The sequence below is a fragment of the Pelophylax lessonae genome (genome assembly GCF_965119305.1).
Source record: "Pelophylax lessonae genome assembly, chromosome: 9".
In the NCBI taxonomy this organism is placed as follows: Eukaryota; Metazoa; Chordata; class Amphibia; order Anura; family Ranidae; genus Pelophylax; species Pelophylax lessonae.
Genome location: NC_138776.1, coordinates 52,674,209 through 52,695,935, shown reverse-complemented (window position 1 = coordinate 52,695,935; position 21,727 = coordinate 52,674,209). Strand labels below are relative to the sequence as shown.

At 44.7% G+C, this 21,727-nt stretch overlaps 1 protein-coding gene across 1 annotated transcript in view; it reads right to left on the bottom strand.

The window, feature by feature from the left end:
* The window catches only part of VWA2 (von Willebrand factor A domain containing 2), a 97,887-nt gene that overhangs the window by 38,831 nt on the left and 37,329 nt on the right, over positions 1-21,727 (bottom strand). The window contains exons 5-7 of the mRNA XM_082267952.1: positions 10,799-10,908; positions 4,474-4,668; positions 503-636 (exon numbers count right to left, since the gene is read on the bottom strand). Coding sequence (XP_082124078.1) covers positions 503-636; positions 4,474-4,668; positions 10,799-10,908 — 439 coding nt within the window. The remainder of the gene's footprint in view (positions 1-502; positions 637-4,473; positions 4,669-10,798; positions 10,909-21,727) is intronic.

The following is a 21,727-nucleotide window of genomic DNA, read 5'->3' as shown; positions in this document are numbered from 1 at the left end:
TTACTACCCTATCAGTTTCGGAGGCCCTGAAATGCCATAATAGAACAACCCAACCCCCCCCCCCCCCAAATTACTCCTTTTCAGGAAAGTAGACATCCCAAGCTATTTGCTGAGAGGCATGTTGGGTTCATGGAATATTTTATGTTTTTCCACAAGTTTCTAGAATGCATTAAGATAAAGAAAACCTTCTGCCTTTACTATCACTTTAACCCCAAAAATGAAGGGAAAAAAAAAAAAAAAAAACAGACAAAAAATCCAACCCTACCCCTACTTTGTCCACAATATATATATATATATATATATATATATATATATATATATATATATGTATAAATTTAAGCTTTAAATACACTCCAATAGGATCACTGGACTAACTAAAAGCAATTTTGGCAACATTTTCCAATTTCCAAGTCATCTTTACCCACAGTATTCATAATTAGGTCCCATTCTGAGGTCTGAAAATCTAAGGATGTCAGGCAGAAAATTGTAAAGAGGAATTTACCTGTGGGAACAGCGCTGCATGCCGACGAATTACTTAGAGAGCTGCACAAGCCATTCACGGCATCATCCACGTGTTCAGCAAAGAATACATGTTCTTCCACTGCGTCGCTGGCTAGGGAGTGAAGCTCTGCCCATCTGTGAGGGAAACGCAGGAGCAATAGTAACAATCAATATTAGCATTAGGGGGACTGGATTAATTCATAATGACAGCAGTAATCTATGCACAAGAAAAAGAAACCCAGGAATAGACAAAGCAGGTGTGTTCTGCACTTGTGTTCAGCAAAGCAGCAAACGCATACAGGTCAGGAGAGTTTTTTTTTTTTTACAGAGAGACCATACCATAAAATTAACCATATGCTCACCCAAGCCTCCAATTAAACTCAGGTCAGTTCCTGAAAAGCAGGGTACCCCTAATGCGTTCCACAAAACAAACCACACATGTACTTTTATAGTGTTCTGTCAGCATGCAGCCTTTCACCCACCACAAAGGGAGCAATAGGGAGGAAGCCCTGCGCACCAGTCAGCTCACAATAATAAAAGCCTGTGAACAGCTGAGACTAATACTAGGTCTGGCTAACAGGTAAAATGTGGATCTTGGACTGTAACCCACCTAAAGCCCAACAAAGCCTCTGGGTTCTAGGTATCAAAAGCAGGACTTAAAGCATATACACTCACCGGCCACTTTAATAGGTACACCTGTTCAATTGCTTGGTAACACAAATTGCTTATCAGCCAATCACATGGCAGCAACTCAAAGCATTTAGCCATCTAGAAATGGTGAAGATGACTTGCTGAAGTTCAAACAGAACATCAGAATGGGGAAGAATAGGGATTTAAGTGACTTTGAACGTGGGCGTGGTTGTTGGTGCCAGACGGGCTGATCTGAGTATTTCAAAAACTGCTGATCTACTGGGATTTTTTACGCACAACCATCTCGAGGGTTTACAGAGAATGGCCCAAAAAAGAGAATATATACAGCAGTTGTGTGGACTCTGACCTTGTTGAGGTCAGAGGAGAATGGGCAGACTGGTTTGAGATGATTGAAAGGCAATAGTAACTCAAATAACCACTCATTACAACCAAGGAATGCAAAATACAACCTCTGAATGCACAACACATCGAACCTTGAAGCAGATACAGCAACAGAAGACCACACTGGTTGCCACTCCTGTCAGCTAGGAACAGGAAACTGAGGATACAATTCGCACAGGTTCACGAAAATTGGATGATAGAAGATTGGAAAAACGTTTCCTGGTCTGATGAGTCTTAATTTCAGCTGCGACATTCAGATGGTAGGGTCAGAATTTGGCGTAAACAACATGAAAGCATGGATCCATCCTGCCTTGTATCAACGGTTCAGGCTGGTGGTGTTGGGTGTAATGGTGTGGGGGATATTTTCTCTTTAAATGCCATGGCCTACCTGAGTATTGTTGCGGACCATGTCCATCTTTTTATGACTACAGAGTGCCCGTCTTCTGATGGCTCCTTCCAGCAGGATAATACACCATGTCACAAAGCTCAAATCATCTCACCACTGGTTACTTGAACATGACAATGAGGTCACTGTACTCCAATGGCCTCCCCAGTCACCATATCACAATCCAATAGAGCACCTTCGAGATGTGGTGAAACGGGAGACTCGCATCATGGATGCAGCCGACAAATATGCAGCAACTACATGATGCCATGTAGCCATGTCAATATGGACCAAAATCTCTGAGGAATGTTTCCAATACCTTCTGGAATCTATGCCAAGAATTAAGGCAGTTCTGAAGACAAAAGGGGTCCAACCCGGAACTAGCAAGGTATACCTAATAAAGTTGGCGGTGAGTGTATATTCGTTTTAATGAGTTAATTCGTTAGTTTAAGAAATTACTTATGCATGCTGTTTGGGTTGGATGAAGGTGGATCCATCAAAATCTCAGAATCATAACATTAATGAATCCATGAATGAATGAACACTCCAGACAGAACTCCTTGCCACCGAAGTAGGGGAGCTGTCGGCTAAGGGGGCACTGTGCCTCGAATCAGCGCCCAGTTGTATGCGACCCTGCAAGACATTTAACTTGTGGATCAGCCTCTGTCCAGGAGGCTATGTCACGGCCGACCTAGCAAGTAGCTGCGGTATGCATGCGCTTGCTGGCTGGGCTGGGGGGACCACTAGATCTAGATTATCCAGCCCATCACCCAGGGATTGTAATCTCCCAGGAGAAAAAATTTCTAGGACCATAAGATCCCAGAAAGGGAGCCTAAAGGCCCGTACACACGTGCAGATTGTCGGCCGAAAAGATTCGGCCGACGACCGATCGGCCGATTTTCGGCTTGTTAGTATGATGCTTCCGACAGCGCACTTTCGGCCGAACAGAATCTGTCGTGCAAGCATTAAAATTTTTGTATGCCGACACCAGAATGGCCGATTGTTCGCTTGTCAGTACAGAATTCGGCCGACAGACAGCAGATTTGCAAGACTGGGCATGCTCAGAAAAGAAAAAACACAGGGAAAGTTAACCATTACATGACATCACTTCTGCAGTCGGCGGACAAAATTCGTGTGCAGTCTTTTGCACTTTTCAGCGGACACGACAGCCCGGGGACAAAAGATGGCCGATCGTTCGGCCGACGATCGGTACGTGTGTACGGGGCTTAAGTCCTTACTCCTGACTAGACAGATTAAAATTGATTACCTAGAGCAGAGAGGGGGGTTATATACCAGCTAAGGACGGCTCATGGATGTAGCAGTTTTATTGTTCTGCCTAGCCCAGGGGTCTGCAACCTTTAAGACATAAAGAGCCACTTAGACCCGTTTACGAAGGAAAAAAAAAAAAAAACTGGGAGCCGCAAAACCTACAGAAACCTACCGGGGGGTCAAACACAGGGACGTAATTAGAAATCACAGGGCCCCATAGCAAAATTTGCTATGCCCAATGATCATACCCCAATGCAGGGACCAGCGTACATGCCCCTTTCAATGTAGTGACCAGCGTACATGCCCCCTTACAATGCAGTGACCAGCATACATGCCCCCTTACAATGCAGTGACCAGTATACATGCCCCTTTCAATGCAGTGACCAGCGTGCGTGCCCCCTTCAAAGCAGTGTGTGGGCCCCCGGGCCCCCCCCCCCCCCCGAGGCATCACTTCACTTGCCTCACACTGGTGCCTGGCGTGCTGCTGCTGACGTCTTCTTCGTCCTGCATGCGCGCCACTGCCCTCCTCTCTGACAGCAGGTGGGAAGGTGACGTCGGGACGGTGCGTGACTAATGCACGCACCGCCCGCGACGTCACAGCCAGGACAGCGCCACAGTGGGGAGTGTTGAGGGAGTGTCGGGGCGCACGGGGCGCCTCCTCCCCTCGCTATCATCCGCCCCGGAGCCACGGCAAAGGTTCAAAAGAGCCGCATGCGGCTCCGGAGCCGCGGGTTGCAGACCTATGGCCTAGCCCTACTCCTGGAGGAGGCGATATAACCCAGGAGTTAGGATTTATGGAGTGTTGTGTCCGTCAATGAATGAAAGAGAAAAATTAATTCATTATGATTTGGAAGATTCTGATGCATCATCCCATCATCTTTTCACTTTTTTACCTTACTGTATTTAATGCAATAGGTTTGCATTTGATAAATAGTACATTTTTTCTAATAACGAAAAATGATAATGCAACACAAAAACAAAATGGATTCAAATTTATTGGGATCATTTGTTATTGTTGTTACATTTCTCAGGTGCTTCAAACATTACCAAAAGTTCTGAATGAAACAAGGAATACAAATAAATTTCGTTGTTTCGTTATTTAATTTGGATTAGTTGAAATATGGTACTATTATGATTCAGATACATACGAATCTCTAAATAATGGAAATTGCGTTCAAATTCCGATTTGTAAAGCAATGAATCACACATGTCTAGTGTGAAATCAATGTCACAAGTACAACGTTTCAACACGAGCAGAATTCTTGTTACATTTGTAACATCCTTACCTTGGGAACCTGACTCCAATAGCAAACACCTCAATTCCGCTCTCTTTTATCTGTGCTACTGGACCACCAAGATTTCCCTGAGACCTGCCATCTGATAGAATAATGAGAACTTTTGGCACAGAAGAGTCCCGTCCTCCAGGAAAGCCCTTACGAAGAATGTACTTCAGAGCCAGGCCAGTTTCGGTGCTGCCTCCTCTAGGAAGGGGAGACAAGAACAGAGATAGAGTCAAACATGAGGGAAGGGTGTGAGAAAGTGTTAATGACAATGGAACTCATCTGGAGTATTGGATGTATGAGAGAATCTTAGCTGAATGACGATTTGTTTGACAAGCATTCCCTGGTCCTTTAGATTGTAAGCTCCATGAGCAGGGCCCTCCTATTCCTTCTGTATTAAACTGTATTGCAACTGTACTGTCCCCCCTCTATATTGTAAAGCACTGTGTAAACTGTTGGTGCTATATAAATGCTGTATAATAATATAGCGTACGTATAGTGCCTAGAAATTTTTCACATTTTGTAATGCTACAACCAAAAAACGTAAATGTATTTTATTGGGATTTTATGTGATAGACCAACACAAAGTGGCACATAATTGTGAAGTGGAAGGAAAATGTAAAAAATGTTGAAAACCATTTATCAAGTAAACACGTGAAAATGTGGCATGCATTTGTATTCAGCCCCCCTGAGTCAATACTTTGCAGAACAACCTTTCACTGCAATTATAGCTGCAAGTCTTTTTGGGGATGTCTCTACCAGCTTTGCACAGCTACAGAGTGAAATATTTGCCAATTCTTCTTTGCAAAATAGCTCAAGCTCTGTCAGATTGGATGGAGAGCGTCTGTGAACAGCAATTTTTGGATTTAGGTCTGGACTATGACTGGGTCATTCCAACACATGAATATGCTTTGATCTACACCATTCCATTGTAGCTCTGGCTGTATGTTTCGGATTGTTGTCCTGCTGAAAGGAAAACCTCCGCCCCAGTCTCAAGTGTTTTGCAGACTCTAACAGGTTTTCTTCTAAGATTGCCCTGTATTTTTCTCCATCCATCTTCCCATCAACTCTGACCAGCTTCCCTGTCCCTGCTGAAGAAAAGCATCCCCACAACATGATGCTGCCACCACTATGTTTCACGTTGGGGATGGTGTGTTCCGGGCAATGTAGAGTGTTAGTTTTTTGCCACACAGAGTTTTGCTTTTAGGTCAAAAAGTTAAAAAGTTAAATTTTGGACGACCATGTCTTGGTAGTCATGTCTTGCAGTTGTACATACTCTTTCCATTTTTGGATGATGACTTGAACAGTGCTCCAGGAGATGTTCAAAAGCTTGGGATATATTTTCATAACCTAATGCTGCTTTACATTCTCTACAATATTATCCCTGGCCTTCATGATGCTATTTGATCACTAAGGTTCTTTAACAAACCTCCAAGGGCTTCACAGAACAGCTGTATTTTTACCGAGATTAAATTACACACAGGTGGACTGTCCCAAAATCCCAATAAAATACAATTACATTTTTAGTTGTAACAGAACAAAATGTTCAAAATTTCAAGAGGTATTAATGCTTTTTCAGGGCACTGTATATCAGGGACAAATGTCCCACTCACCTCATCCTGGATCGAGTGCTGGGTCTCCTCTCTGGCATGCAGCTGCTGGCACTTCCAGTGCACTATGTCTGTTTGCAAGACTATTTGACAGATCGGGTGCTGAGCAACACTTGGGTTCCACAGAGGACACTTCTCTCTCTCCCTTTATATTTAATGTCTATACCACTGCTTTCATCTACCAGAGTCTTGCCATCTTCAAAAGGTTTTTGAAGACTCTGCGGTAGAGATATCTATTAGGGATGGAGAAGAGACTGAGTATAGGACTGCGGTGGAAAACGTTGTCACATGGGGAGATTTACTAAAACCGGAGAGTGCAAAATCTGATGCAGCCCTGCATAGGAACCAATCAGCTTCCAGTTTTTTTTTTTTTTTTTGTCAAAGCTTAATTGAACTGAAGCTGATTGACCACCATGCATAGCTGCATCAGATTTTGCACTCTCCAGTTTTAGTAAATCAACCCCATGGTGCGAGGATAATCATCTGTATTTAAGTTTGACAAGACAAAGGAGCTGGTTGTAGATTGGAGAAGGAAGGCACCGGTGACCCCTGTCTCTAATCAAGGAGTGGATATGAATATAGTAGAGCAGGGTTCTTTCAGAGGTTGCTAGGGGTTCCTTGAGCAATAAGCGATTTCTTAATTTTTTCAGCTATTTATGAAGAGGTATTTTTTTTCAATGACCACAAATGTAAGGAGCATTCTTCCCACTGGCCATCACACTAAAGTATCATTAGTTGTAGATATAGTACATTTTAGCAGGGGTTCCCTGAGAACAGAGAGTTACTTCAAGGGATCCTCTGTGATGAAAAGGTTGAGAAAGGATACAGTAGAGAATTACTTAGAGAAGTATCTGGGGGTGCACATTGATTATAAATTGGACTGGAATACGAAAAGTGCTCTATAGGTAGGGCCAAAGCCTCCTATTTTTTGAGGCAGCTGAGATTTTTTAACATCTGCCAGACAATGCTGAAGATGTTTTAGGAGTCTGTGGTGACCATTGCTCTCCTGTAATTAGGGGCATGATGGTGAAGCAGGTTAAGGGTGGCTGACACCAGTAGATTCAGTAAATTGGCTTGCAACCCAGTGATGTGAATGCTGCCCAAGGTACATTCAATCTTGGAAAACTCCTCCCAGCAACTCCACAATACGCTGGCCAGTCTGAGGAGTACCATCGGTGACCGATTGTTACAACCGCTGTGCACCACAGAGCAACAAAAGGAAATCATTTTTCACTGTGGCCATCAAAATGATATAAATATCTGAGTGTTGGATGTGAGGATTTAATCTGGTTTATGATCCAGATTTTTATGTTATGTTAGTATTGGTTAATTATGTGTAATCATTTTTAGTGTAATGTTTAGAGCAGGGCTTCCCAAACTTTTTTGGGCCGAGACCCACTTCTGAATACAGATTTTTTTTCGGGACCCACTTGCTTGTAATTGAATATTGTAAAGCGCTACAGAATTTATTGGCGCTATATAGATGCAAATAATAATAATAATATTGCATATTTTAAAGGGAGGGGGATGTTGAAGGAATAATTATGGTTAATCGAAAAAAAAAAAAAAAAAAAAAAATTATATATATCTTTTTTTTTTGCGGGACTGCGACATTGCGGCAGACAGATCGGACCCCTAACTGACATTTTTGGGGGTACCAGTGACATTACTACAGTAATCAGTGCTAAAAATATGCACTGTTACTGTAATCATGCCATTGGCAGGGAAGGGGTTAACCCTGTGGGTGATCAAGGGGTTAAGTGTGAGCCTAGGGGAGTGATTATAACTGTATGGGGGCGGGGCTTCTGAGATTAGAGACATGTGATCCTATATAGAAGGATCACAGGCGCTCTGTGATCATCCCAGGGAGAAGGATGGTCGGCTGTGTTTACAACAGCCGACCGTCCTCTCTCTGCGGGGAGCGATCCCGGGTGTCAGGTGGCAATCGGAGCCGCCTGACAACCGCTATGGCTTTCCCGGTGACGAGTGGGGGTGGGAGCGCGCTGCCGGCTGTGCGCGCTCGCCCCCTAGACTCCCAGGAGCGAGCGCCGTACATGTACGGCACTTTGCCCAGGAGTGGCTGCCTGCCGCAGTACATCTGCGGTGGGCGGTCGCTATGTGGTTAAAGTAGCCACCCTCCAAGAGGAAGTCAGATCACAGCAGCAATCAAAAAAGAATTTAGACATTTGGAGGAGACAAAGAGCAAAAGAAGGATTTTTTTTTTTTAGTTCAGAATACATACTTGAATAGCATTTTTTCTGTTAAACCAAGCATGTCAATTTAAATTCATTTATATGTATTGTAATTTTAGTAAAATGCAGGAATTTTAAAATACTAAATACAAACTATAAAGTTGGATAATGTGTACTGACATACAGTACTTTTACAATCCAGACATCGCCTCTGCCCCACTAAATATATTCATTAATCTAGCAATGAATATGTCTGTATCACAGAAAATGAAGACATCCATCAGCAGAAGTAGACAAATGAATGTAGATTTCAGGAGCCCGCCAATCAAATCTAGAAGTCAGAAGTCACAAGGGATCATGAACTTCAGCTGACAATCCTAAAACACAGAGTGTCAGAATTCTCTGCCATTAGGGAACTCTGCCATAACTGCCATTAATGGAATACCTGGTGACTTCCTGGCGCTCAGCTCCACTCTGACTCGGCAAGGGGCGGAGTCGGAGCGTCAGTGAAGCTCTAGGTCCCACCCGCCTGATTGCCCCGCCTGCCTGCTCGCTCGTAACACAGTGTGTGCGGGCTGCGGTTGATGCCTGGGAAGCTCACTGATCTGACTGCTCTACCGCCGGCGAATGCCGGTGACCCACTCAGATGCGGCTCGCGACCCACAGTTTGGGAAGTCCTGGTTTAGAGTATTGCTGGTTCAATGTTTGCATTCTGTAGTTTCATTTTCTGGTGTTTTTCAATTGGTGGTGATATTCAATGGAGTGTTTTAGCAGGGTAGTATGGTTTATTACAGTATAGTGCTAACTTAGTTTTAATTTGTTTTTTTATTTTATTCATGGTTATATATATATATATATATATATATATATATATATATATATATATATATATATATATATATATATATATATATATATACTTTCTTTTGTTGGTAATTTTGTCAGTATTGTTTCTTTTTCCATTTGATAGGATTTTGTTTTCTTCATTGAATGCAACTGTATCTTAATAATGACCCTTTTGGATTAATAAAGTATTCTGAATTTGTACTTTCCATATTTTTTTTTTTTTTTGCTGCCTGTGTCCTACTGGGAGTTTACTCCTAACTTCCTGTTTTGGAGACACACCAGGAAATCTCTCCAAACAGAACAGATATTCCCTCTTCGAAAGCTGTTATAGGAACAGTTGTCCCTACTAGAAGATTTCCCCTCACTTTTGTTCTGCAGTCACCTCTAACATTTCTCTCTGTCTCAGTGATAATGGTCATCAGTACAAAGAGACCGCAATAAAAAACATGTAGACTTGGGCCCCTTTCACACAGGTGGACCGGTCAGATCCGCCTGTCTGTTTTTTTGGCGGATCTGAACGGTCCCCCCATGCATTCCTATGGGGCATCGGATGGCAGCGAAGACATGTCCGCTGACATCCGACCCGATCCGTCAAATCTGGACGGATGGAAACCCCATTTTCCATCCGTCCAGCGGATCGGATGGCATCGGATGAGAACGGACCGACGGTCCGTTCCCATCCGATTTCCCCCATAGAGATGCATGGGGAACTGACAGCTGTGTCTCCGCACACAGCGCAGAGACACAGCTGTCCTCCTGCTGCTCAGCGGGGGATCGGCGGCTCGATCCCCCGCTGAGAAAAATGGACTCCGTCCAACGGACGGAGTGTGTGAAAGGAGCCTAATGCTACACCACCCAAACCTGAAAAAAAAAAAAGCATTTACATACACTTTAACTGCCATGTATGTATGACATTTTATAGGATAGTTCCTGTGTAGCTTCAACTCCAATCCATAGTCGCATCTAAATGTTATCAGATAATTTAGGCCGCAGAAGACTTATGCCTCGTACACACGTTCAGATAATTGTACGACTTATCGTTCGCATTTTGTTGCATGATACTAATATCGAATTCAACAATGCATACTTAGTGTATGATTTTTTTCGTACGATTCTGGAAAAGCTTCCTGGTTGCGTAGCTACGTATCATACGTTTGTGCAAAACAAACAATGGCAGCCAGGCTTTTTCCAAGTTATTATTTTAGCGGACGCATACTGTACTGATTAAACGATTGTCATTCACTAGGCTATCGTACGACAGAAGTTTTCCTGTTTGTCCCTTCGGATTTTGTTGGCCAAACTGTCGTGATTGACTGTCGAAAGCTGTGTACTAACGATCATATTATCGTGCGATGAAGTCGAAAGCGATTTTTTTTGTACGATTATATGAACATGTGTACGAGGCATTACTGTTTGTAGTGTTTTTCTTTTGAAATAGTCGCAATTTGTGTGTCATAAAATAGCCCCCAGCCACGTCCCATATTTTAATCACCTTAATTTTAAAATATCCTTACTTCTGACCAATTTTTCTAAATTATATACATTTAAAAAAGCTTAACATAAACCTACTGCGTATTTAAATTGACTGTCTGTTACCACAGAAAATGTCAGACAAAATGAGGAATTCATTATCTGTTATTTCAGAAGAGTCTGAAGTAGAAAAACACTGAACAGGGTGCGTACTTGAGGACAATGGCCTTTATCTTTTCCTGAAGGTCTTCCTTGGTAAAGAACGAATCAAGGCGGAATTCTAGCTGTGGCGTGGCGCTGTACTGAATGACCCCCACTCTCACCTATACAGAAGAAAATAGTCATAATTATTTATTAAAGCATTAGATCAGAGAGGTGACTAGAACAGGTTAATCTACATGAATAACGTAACATTGCTGTTTTGAAAATGTGAAGAATGATACAGAAATCAGCTTTCTTCATAGAAGAAAAAATAAACAACAAATCCAAAAGCTGGTGAGACTTCATTGAAGGGATGAAATGTGTCGGTAGATGGCCACGAATATAGTTTACTAAACAGGGAAGAATTTTTCTGGTGATTGTAGAAGGACCGGATATTTCCCCCCTCCATAGCCTGATCTTCAAGAAAAAAAACAGAAATACCATATAAACCTGCGACTATATAACCCTGATACTTTGTAATACCTGTGATCCTAATATCCTACAAACATAATACTATATAACCTCTAAACTATGTAAAACTAGCTATATACAAACCTGATATTCAAGAACCCTAAAACTTTAAATTTAAAACCCAGTACTATATAACCCTAGGATGATACAATGTAACTAACCCGAATATTGTGCAAACTTTGGCTCCTTTCACACAGGGTCTGATGGGGTCTGCCTGTCAGTTTTTCGGATGGACCTGATCACACAAGTACATTTGCACCTGCCGGTCCCATAAGGGTGAATGGACCATTTACACCTGCCTACCTCCAAATTGATCCAGTCCACAAAAAAAAAGAAAAAGAAGAAAAAAAAAGAAAATGAAAGGGATCTGTCCTTCTCCATCTAGGTGGATTGAAGGGCAGTCAGGTATAAACAAGCAGCAGAATAGGATTACACCTGGCCCCCCAAAGAGCAGAGTGGGCTCGCTGTGTGTGTGTGCTCTGCATGAGTGGACACACACAGATGTGTTATCAACCCGCTTTGCTCTGATAAGCAGACACCACTCCATGAGAAAGTCCACTCCATGAGAAAGGGCCTTAAGGCTGTGTAACCCAAATGCTGACAATATGCAACTTCAATATCATGAAACCATAATAATATCAAACCCTGGTTCTCCATAACCCTAAACCTAATATTTGATAAACATGATACTATGAAACAATAACCCTGATTGTACATAAATGTAACAATGTGGTTATAAAGGAAAATGTAACAAAATAAACAAACATGTCTATGCTTACCTGCTCTGTACAATAGAATTGCACAGAGTGGCCGGATCCTCCTCTTGCTGGTGCCCCCCAATAGGAGGCCGATTCCCATGGGGGCACCCGTGAGGGCTTGCTCCCAAGACCCACTTCTGCGTCCATTGACACAGACAGCGGAACTCAGCTCCGCACCCCCACTCCCTCATTACTGGAGTTGATTGACAGGAGCCAATGTCTCCCGCTCCTATCGATCTGCCCATGGAGGAGGGACAAAGCCAGGAGAGCCTTAGCTTTAATGCACAGCGCTGGATTGCGATGGGGCTCAGGTCAGTATGAGGGAGTCTGACACAGAAGGTTGTTTACCTTAAAGAGGAAGTAAACCCTCCTCTGCAAGTTGTACCTATAGGTAAGCCTATGATAAGGCTTACCTATAGGTACTTTAAATATCTCCTAAACATGTACCGTTTAGGAGATATTTACCTTAAATGCAGCCAGTGACATCACTGGCACATGCGCTTTAAAGGAACGGCCGCTGGTGCTGTTCCTTCAGAGCCCCATGCCGTGACCGTCGGCTCCCGCGCACTTGCGGGTCCAGCCAATCAGATGGCTGGATGCCGCAAACCCAGAAGAAGGGTGACAGAACATGTCACCCATGGAAGGGGTGAGCGGTCAGCTCTTCGGGGCTTTGTTCTAAGGTGAGTATATCATAATGAGCTAGTATACGATGCATACTAGCTCATTATGTGTTTGCCTTACAGGTGTACTTCTAAAAAAAAAAAAAAAAAGAAAAAAAAAAATTCTGAGGTTTACAACCTCTTTAATGCAGAGAATGCATTTAGGTAAAAAACATTGAGGCTTTAGAAACACTAACCCTGATACTATGTGACCCTATAATATGCCAAAAAAAAAAAAATGAAACTTCTAAACTATGGGGCCAATTTACTAAAGGAAAATAGACTGTGCACTTTGCAAGTGAAGTTGCTGCTCCAGAGCTTAGTAAACGAGAGGAAGTTCTGCTGACTTCCATCATCTTATGTGCAAGCAAAAATGGGATTTTTGACTTACCTTAAAATCCATTTCTCGGATGTTCATTGACGGACACAGCTCCTGATAAACAAAATCATTGGGTTATACTGCCCCCTACAGGAGTAGGACACTAGGCAGAAAATAATTCTGGCAACACCCACGGGCAGTCCCAGGGGGTATACTCCCTCTCTCTGCTATAGCCACTCAGTTTTTTTCTGCCTAGTCAGGAGTAAGGACCCATTTCTTTGCTGGGATCTTTGGTCCTGGCAAAAATCTTTAGATAGAAAATGTTTTCCTTCTGGATTTTTTCCTGTGAGATCTACAATCAACTGCTGGACTGGGCGACAGCCTGGATAATCTCGATCCAGTGATCACCCCAGTCTGGCAAGCAAGTGTGCGCAGACCTCAGCTCCGTGATAGGTCAGCCACGACATAGCGTCACTGGATGGGGGCTGGCCTGCGAGGTAAACGCCAAGCGAGGTCACATACGACCGGGTCTCAGCCTGAGTCACAGCGTTCCTCCTGGCCAATAGCCCCCCAGATCGATGGTGAGGGGTTCTGTCTGGAGCGGTGCCCACCTGGTTCCTGGTATGGTGAGTAGCTGTCCCCCCCCCCTCCCCTGGAGGGTTTTGGGGTGGACGTGGGCCCCTCCTTGGGACGGTCGGACCGCTGGGTTCCCTCCTTCCCGCAGGCACCCCCCCCCCCCCTCTTGCCAAGTCCCTCCTCCTACCTCTTCCCTTCCACGCTGAGGCTGTTAAAAAAAAACAACAAACAAAATGAGTGGACTGGATGGGGGCAGGGCGCTAACTGGCGATGGGAGCCGGGGGGTTGCGCAGCCGGTGACCAGACAATTAACTGTGTGGGGGGTTGCGCCCCTGTCCTGCCTGGATCTGTCCTTGAGGCCTGGTCTCCCTTCTGGGTCCAAGTAAGCCACGCCTGGCCGCCATTTTGTTGTAGCCTGTGTGTTTCTATACACGGTGGCCATGTTTGTGTAGTCCGGCAGCCATTTTCTTCTGGTTTGCCATTGGAAAAAGCGGCAGTCATTCAGTCCAGCTACAAGATCGAGTTTCACTCATGCCCCCCCCCCCCCGCAAGGTTTTTTCCTTCCAACTTGTGCCTGTCCCCAGACTGCTTACCGGGTCTGTTTGGAGCGATACAAGACCTGTTCCATCGAGAGGGTGATTGTCCTGGTTCCGACCTCGGAACGTTTTCAGGGTTTTTACTCAAACCTGTTCACATTTCCCAGGAAGGAAGGCAAAGTGAGTCCAATCCTTGGCCTCAAAGCACTAAACTGATTTGTCCTGGTACAGAAGTTCAGAATGGAGTCCATTCGAACGGTGGTGGCATCCCTGCGTCAGAGGGATTTCCTCACCTCTATCGATATCAAGGATGCTTACCTTCACATTCCAATATGTGCAAGTCATCAGCATTTTCTCTGCTTTGCTGTGGGGGAGGAGCATTATCAGTTTGTGGCGTTACCTTTTGGACTCGCATCTTCACAAAAGTGTTAGTCCCGATGTTAGCTTTGTTACGCCAACAGGGGATCATGATACTGGGCTACTTGGACGATCTGCTTCTGTGAGCAGAGTCTTCCTCTGCTCTGGTGAGTCCTGGGATTCATAATATGAACTCTGCGGGAGTTCGGCTGGATTGTGAATTTTCATTAGTCTGCTCTGGTTCAGTCCACAAAAGCTGGAATATCTTGGCCCGACTCTGGACTTGGCCTTAGTAAGAGTGCTCCTTCCTCTGGACAAACTCCAGAAATTGCAGGCTGCAATTCGCCTCCTGCTGTCTAACAAATGGTCATCCCTCCGGACTAGCATGCGGGTGCTGGGCCTGGCGTTGTCTACCTTTGAGGCAGTTCCGTTTGCACACTTCCATACGAGGTCCCTGCAAAGGGAAATTTTGACCAAATGGGACAAGACTCCGAGTCGGGGCACGAAGGAGTCCTTGATATGGTGGCTTCATTCTCCTGCGGTTCAGCTGGGAAAATCCTTCCTCCCCTTGTACTGGACAGTGGTCACCACGAATGCGCTGGTGGCCCCGTGGGGTCAATATCATCTCATTTTTGCCTTCCCTCCTCTAAAGCTTCTACTCAGGATTGAGGCAAAAGGGATTCTGGTCATCTTAGTGGCCCTGGACTGGCCTCTGTACGCCGATCTGGTGCGACTGGTCGCCGACATCCCTTGGCAGCTTCCTCTCAGGGAGGATCTACTGTCCCAAGGACCGATCTTCCATCCTGCTTTGAACGCCAGGTGCTGAAGGATAGGGGTTTATTGAGTCTATGATTCCTACACTGCTGAAAGCTAGGAAATCTACCTCTAGGCAGATCTACCATCGTACGTGGAAGACGTACATTGCGTGGTGTGAGTCTCTTGGGGTTCTTCCTAGCTCCTTCTCGGTGGCTCGGATCTTGACCTTCCTTCAACAGGGGTTGAACAGAAATTGGCCTTGAGTACCATCAAGGGCCAGGTGTCGGCTTTGGTGGTCTTCTTCCAACAACCTTTGGCCACACACTCCCTGGTGCGTACCGTTCTTTAGGGGGTCCGACATTTGGTTTCTTCAGTGTGGGCTGAGTTGCCACCTTGGGATCTTAATTTGGTGCTTTTGGTTCTAAAGAAGCCTCCCCTTGAAAATATTCGGGAGATTCCCCTGCTTACGCTGTCCCAGAAGGCTATCACCTATGCGTGCAGGGCATCAGAACTGGCGGCGTTATCCTGTTGTTCACCTTACCTGGTGATTCACAGGGATAAGGTGGTTCTTCGGCCCTCCCTGTCCATTGTTCATTCTCTGATTTGTCTCTGATTTTCATTTGAATGAAGATATTGTGTTGCCTTCCCTGTGTCCCAGGCCTAAACATCTGAAGGAAATTGCCCTGCATGCCTTGGATGTAGTCTGGGCAATTAGGGTGTACCTGGCAGCTACAGAAACCTTCAGGAAGTCAAACTCGCTCTTTGTGCTCACGGATGGACCTTGAAAAGGGTTGTCCGCTTCCTTTGCAACCAATTCCAGATGGATCAGACAGACGGTGGTTCAGGCCTATTCCATCAGGGGTCAGGTTCCTGCTATCGCTGTCAAGGTTCACTCTACTCGGGCGCTTAGTGCCTCATGTGCTTTCCGTTATCAGGCGTCAGTGACGCAGGTTTGCAAGGCGGCCACCTGGTCGTCGGTGCACAGTTTTACAAAGTTTTATGATGCGGATGTGTTGGCATTTGTGGATGGTTCTTTTGGCTGCAAGGTTTTGCAGGCTGCTGTTTAAGAGGACCTGATCCTCTTTGAGGGTTGTTTTTTTTTTTTTTTTTTCAGGTGGGCTCCAGTTGTTTGGTTGAGCTCCTGTTGCCTGGCTGGCTAATGTTTCAGTGTCTTCCGGCAATGCTTGTAACAAAACTCAGTGGCTCTAGCAGAGAGAGGGAGTATACCCCCTGGGTCTGTCCATAGGTGTAGCCTGAATTATTTTCTGCCTAGTGTCCTACTCCTATAGGGGGCAGTATAACCCAATGGTTATGAATATCAGGAGCTGTGTCCGTCAATGAGCAAAAGAGAAATGGATGTTTTTTTTTTTTTTTTTTTACTTTCTTGCATGTGATTGGGTATTCTTTGCAAAGCGAAGATTTACCTCATTTTTTATGCTCTGAAGCAACTGCACTTGCAAAGTGCACAGTCTAGTTAACTTTAGTAAATCAACCCTATGTAAAAAAATCTATAAACAACACTGGTTTTCTTTAACCCTAAACCTAATACTATATAATCGTATTATGAAACTCTATGATACATTACAACCTTGATACTCTTACCTTAAAGCGGTTGTAAAGGCTGAAGGTTTTCTACCTTCATGCATTCTATGCATGAAGGTAAAAAAACATCTGTGTGCTGATTTCCCCCCCACAGTGGAGTGCAGGGAATCAGAGGCTTTCTCCTACCTTATGCCTTGTTTCCACTGAGCGGTACGGTACAGTTCAGTACGGTTCGGTACGGTACACCTTGATCAGGCTTGCGTTTCCACTGCCAACAGTACCTAAGCTCAACAGTACCTCAACAGTATTGCTCCACCCTGTTGGTACGGTACTAATGTGCTTGGTACCCCAAGCAAAGGGTACCAAATAAGTTGTACGGTACGGTTCGGAATTAGGGTACCATTTACAACTTTTGACAATGGAAACAGCAAAGATTGCGTATCGTACTGTACTGTACCACTCAGTGGAAACAAGGCATTGTCTCAGACACCATTGGCTCCTGCTGCTATCAATAACAGGCAGTAAGGATAGAGGGGGGAGAGGCAATGGACAAAAAAATAAAAAAAAATATATAGATCTTTCCATGTATTGCCAAATCACAAACATTTTGACTGCTATAAAGACAACACAGACATTACGTAATCCAATCACTGACAAATGAATCTTAACATTCTGTAAGTTTATGACAGGTCGTCTTAGGTGTATTTGCTGTAGCGGAGTGCATACAGAAATTGCACTCGGAGAAAACACAGATCAAGACTGGCATAAAAAAGTGGCAGCACCTGTAAAGTGGGGCTTTATTTAATACCCTACAATAATTACAGGAACCCATTTCTCATTCCTCAGAGAAGTGGCCTCTCAGACGACTGATCTTTGGCCTTTTGCTGGATTAGCAGAGGAATTTTAATTCTCTGGGTAATGCTGCTATACATGTCACACTGCACACTGCAATACTTTAATGTCAACATTACATGTACTGCTTAATAACAAGCTTGTTGCAAATATGGCACCAAGATAATAAAAACAGAGGGAAATAGAGTAACACTTTCCATGTATTATTTTATTGTGGATAGTGATGGCAGGTATTCATACTATAAGATTTCAGGGCAGAGATTTCCCTGCAGTAGTTTGTGTCTCTGCCCCTCCCATAATGGTGAGATTTCCCTGCAGTAGTTTGTGTCTCTGCCCCTCCCATAATGGTGTGATTTCCCTGCAGTAGTTTGTGCATCTGCCCCTCTCACAATGGTGATATTTCTCTGCAGTAGTCTGTCTCTTTGACAAGCAAGGTTTCCATCTATAATTACATAATATATTTTTCAGTGTAGTTAACACTAGTCATACATGTGCAGAAAAAAAAAAAAAAAAAGTCACTCCTTGTCTGCATGTCATAGCTGTGAGTAATGGGGGCGAAATACAGACAGCACCTTTTTATAAAGACTACGAATGATTTTTTTAACAATACATTTTATTAAAAATACCCTATTCGTTTCTATTATAGGCTGACACATGCACCAAAATGTAAAAAAAAATAAATAAAAAACAAAAGGATTTTTTTGACTTACCGTAAAATCCATTTCTCTGATGTTCATCGACGGACAGAGTTTTGTTACAAGCAGTGTCAGAAGAATTACGACTCCACAGAGGGGTGTGTGCTGTGTCCCTCAATGAACATCAGAGAAATGGAATTTACGGTAAGTCAAAAATTCAATTTTCTCTTTTGTTCATTGACGGACACAACTCCTGATCTTCATAACCATTGGGACGTGCCAAAGCAGTGTTAAACATGAGGGGTGGTAACAACAAAAAAAATTTCAAGGCTAAACATTAGCCAACCAGGCAACAGGGGCTCAACCAAAACAACTGGTGTTTACCTTAAAAAGAACAAAAAAACAATACACTCTCAAAGAGCATCAGGTCCTCTCAACAGCAGCCTGAAAAACCTTGCGGCCAAAAAAAGCATCCAAAGATGCCAACACATCCACTTTTTAAAACTTTGTAAAAGTGTGCACCAACACTCAAGTGGCCGCCTTGCAAACCTGCGTCAATGACGCCTGACGACGGAAAGCCCAGGAGACACTAAGCACCTGAGCAGAGTGCGCCTTGACAGGCTGATCCATCTGGAAATGGTCACAGAGGAAGGGGACAACCCTTTCCGAGGCCCATCCGTGAACACAAATAGTGAGCCTGACTACCTAAGAGACTCCTTAGCTGCCAGGTACACCATAATTGCCCGAACCACATCCAAGGCAATTTCCTTCGGATGAATTGGCAAGTATCAGCGCTGCTCAATATATATGTGCTAAATACAGTGCTATAAATAAATATCCCAGATTCGCTTTTGAGAATGCTCTGATTGGCAGAGCGAAACGCGCCAAGCGGTCAACCTCCCGCATCCACGTCATTTCTGGATTACACGGGTGGAACGCACAGGAATGTTTGGCGTCCCGGTCCAGGAAATTATACCGCTTGATTCCATGTGGACACTGTAAGTGCAATTTTAATACATTTGAAATAAAGTCTTTATATACTGCACAATGAGGATTCTCTCTGTCTATTAATCCCGCATGGGGACATCGCTCTTGGATGCTCGTAGCTGGAGACTGCTGGAACACGCAGTGATTAGGAGGAAACAGTGGTGTATGGTGCGACCTGGTGTAAACCTATTAACCAGATCAGTGGGGATAACATTAAGGTGCTTTTCCATTGATTGTCTGGTGAGTAGGGGATCAAGAGGGGAGCACCCGGACGCACTATTAAGCACCAGCACTTTGGATTTTTTGTGTTTATGGACAAGCACTGAGCACTTATATGTGAAGAAGATTGATTTATTTTTACAAGACAAGCACTGAGCACTTTGTATCAAAAGGATTGATCATTTATTTATCACAAAGAGCACTGGACACTTTATAATATGCATAATTTTATTTAGGAGATGATATAAGTTTACATTGTATATGTACTTGGATTTATTCGATGTGATAGCACGATATAGCACTTTGTTACATATTATAACTGGGATATTTATTTATAGCACTGTATTTAGCACATATATATTGAGCAGCGCTGATACTTACCAATTCTTCCGTTTTAAAAAGGTTTACCTTTTTATCAGCAGCAGCTTATTTAGTCATTAAGTTATCCATTTATATATCACCTAAGCGCTGGCACTTTTCATAAATCATAAATTTCCTTCGGATGTTTTGGACTGGGACACAGGGAAGGCAACACAATGTCTTCATTCATATGAAAATCAGAGACACCTTTGGGAGGAACGACGGATAGGGGCGGTGGTTCACCTTATCTCTGTAAATCACCAAGTAAGGATGACGGATAACACCGCCAATTCCAACACCCTGATTGCAGAGGTGATAGCACCAAATTGAGGTCCCAAGGCGGCAACGGAGACTGCACTGGAGTAGCCAAATGTCGGACACCCTGAAGAAAGGTACGCACCAGGGAGTGTGTGGCCAAGGGTCGTTGGAAGATAACTGCCAAAGCCGATACCTTGCCCTTGATGGTACTGAAGACCAATTTCTGTTCAATCCCCCATTGAAGGAAGGTCAAAACCCGAGCCACCGAAGAGTGAGGATGAACCCCAAGAGACTCACACCATGCAATGTACGTCTTTCACGTACGATGGTAGATGTTCCTAGAAGTCGATTTCCTAGCTTTTAACAGCATTGGAATCACCGATTTAGATAAACCCCTATCCTTCAGCACCTGCTGTTCAACAGCCAAGCTGTCAAAGCCAGCGACTGTAAAGTAGGATGGAAGATCGGGCCTTGAGACAGCAAATCCTCCCTGAGCGCAAGTTTCCAAGGAACGTTGGCGACCAGCAGCACCAGAAAGGTGTACCAAGCTCGGCGAGGCCAGTCAAGGGCCACTAAGATGACCGGAATCCCTTCTGCCTCGATCCTGCGTAGAAGTCTTGGCAGAAGCTGGAGAGGAAGGAAGGCGTAAATTAGACTATACTGACCCCACGGGGCCACCAGCTTGTCTGTGGCATCCGCGCCACAAATCACTGCACCTTTCTGTTGAGCTGAGAAGCCAACAGATCCACCTCGGAGATACCCCACCGGAACCACAACTGATTAAACAACTCCGGATGAAGGGACCACTGCCTTTGGTCCAACGCCTGCCGACTGAGGTAATCCACCTGCCAGTTTTCCACACAGCCTCCGCCTTCTGGTTAGCCAGATCTTTAAAGGCCGGGGACTCTTCAACCAGAATCCTGGTTGCCTTGTTTAATCTGGAAACCAGAGGATCCACCACTGGTGGCACAGTCCACTTAAGAAGTGACTCCTCAAAGGGGTAACGCCTAGTAAAGAACTTAGGGACCCCACGGGAACGCTTTGGTCGTCCCCACTCTTTAGCGACAATTCTGTCAAAATAGGTGGGGAAAGGAAACACCTTTGCCGCTTTGGATGGCTTGTGAGCGCCAAAGGGCACCTACGCCTCCGTCGCAACTTCAGCTGCGTCCTCCATTTTCAGGGTCTCATGCACAGATTCAATCAGTGCATCCTCCAGTGCCTTATCGTGCACGGTCACAGACGTGGAGGACTCAAGGCGCATGGATGCAGACCCAGCAGGGTGACCCACGTCTGCGGCAGCCAAATCAGATTCAGGATCTGCTGAGACAAAGGCAGCAGGGGAAGGTGGGGGGCACTTTCTGCTAGCCTGTTGCCCGCAAGCCACCTCCACCTGGGACACAAGGGACTCCAGGACCGCCGTCAGTGCATGGATGGATGGTTGGGATCCGGAGGGACCCGCAGCATCAGAGAGCACCACAAAGCTTACAGGGACCCAGGAGGGAGACCATGCCTCAAAGGACCAGGCATGGATCCCCCACCAGGTACAACCCCCCACTGCACATTTGATCGTCTGGTCACCGGCGGCGCACCCCCCCTTCGGCCCCTATTGCAAGTTAGCACCCTGCCCCCATCCCAGGAAAGTGGCAAGACTACCCA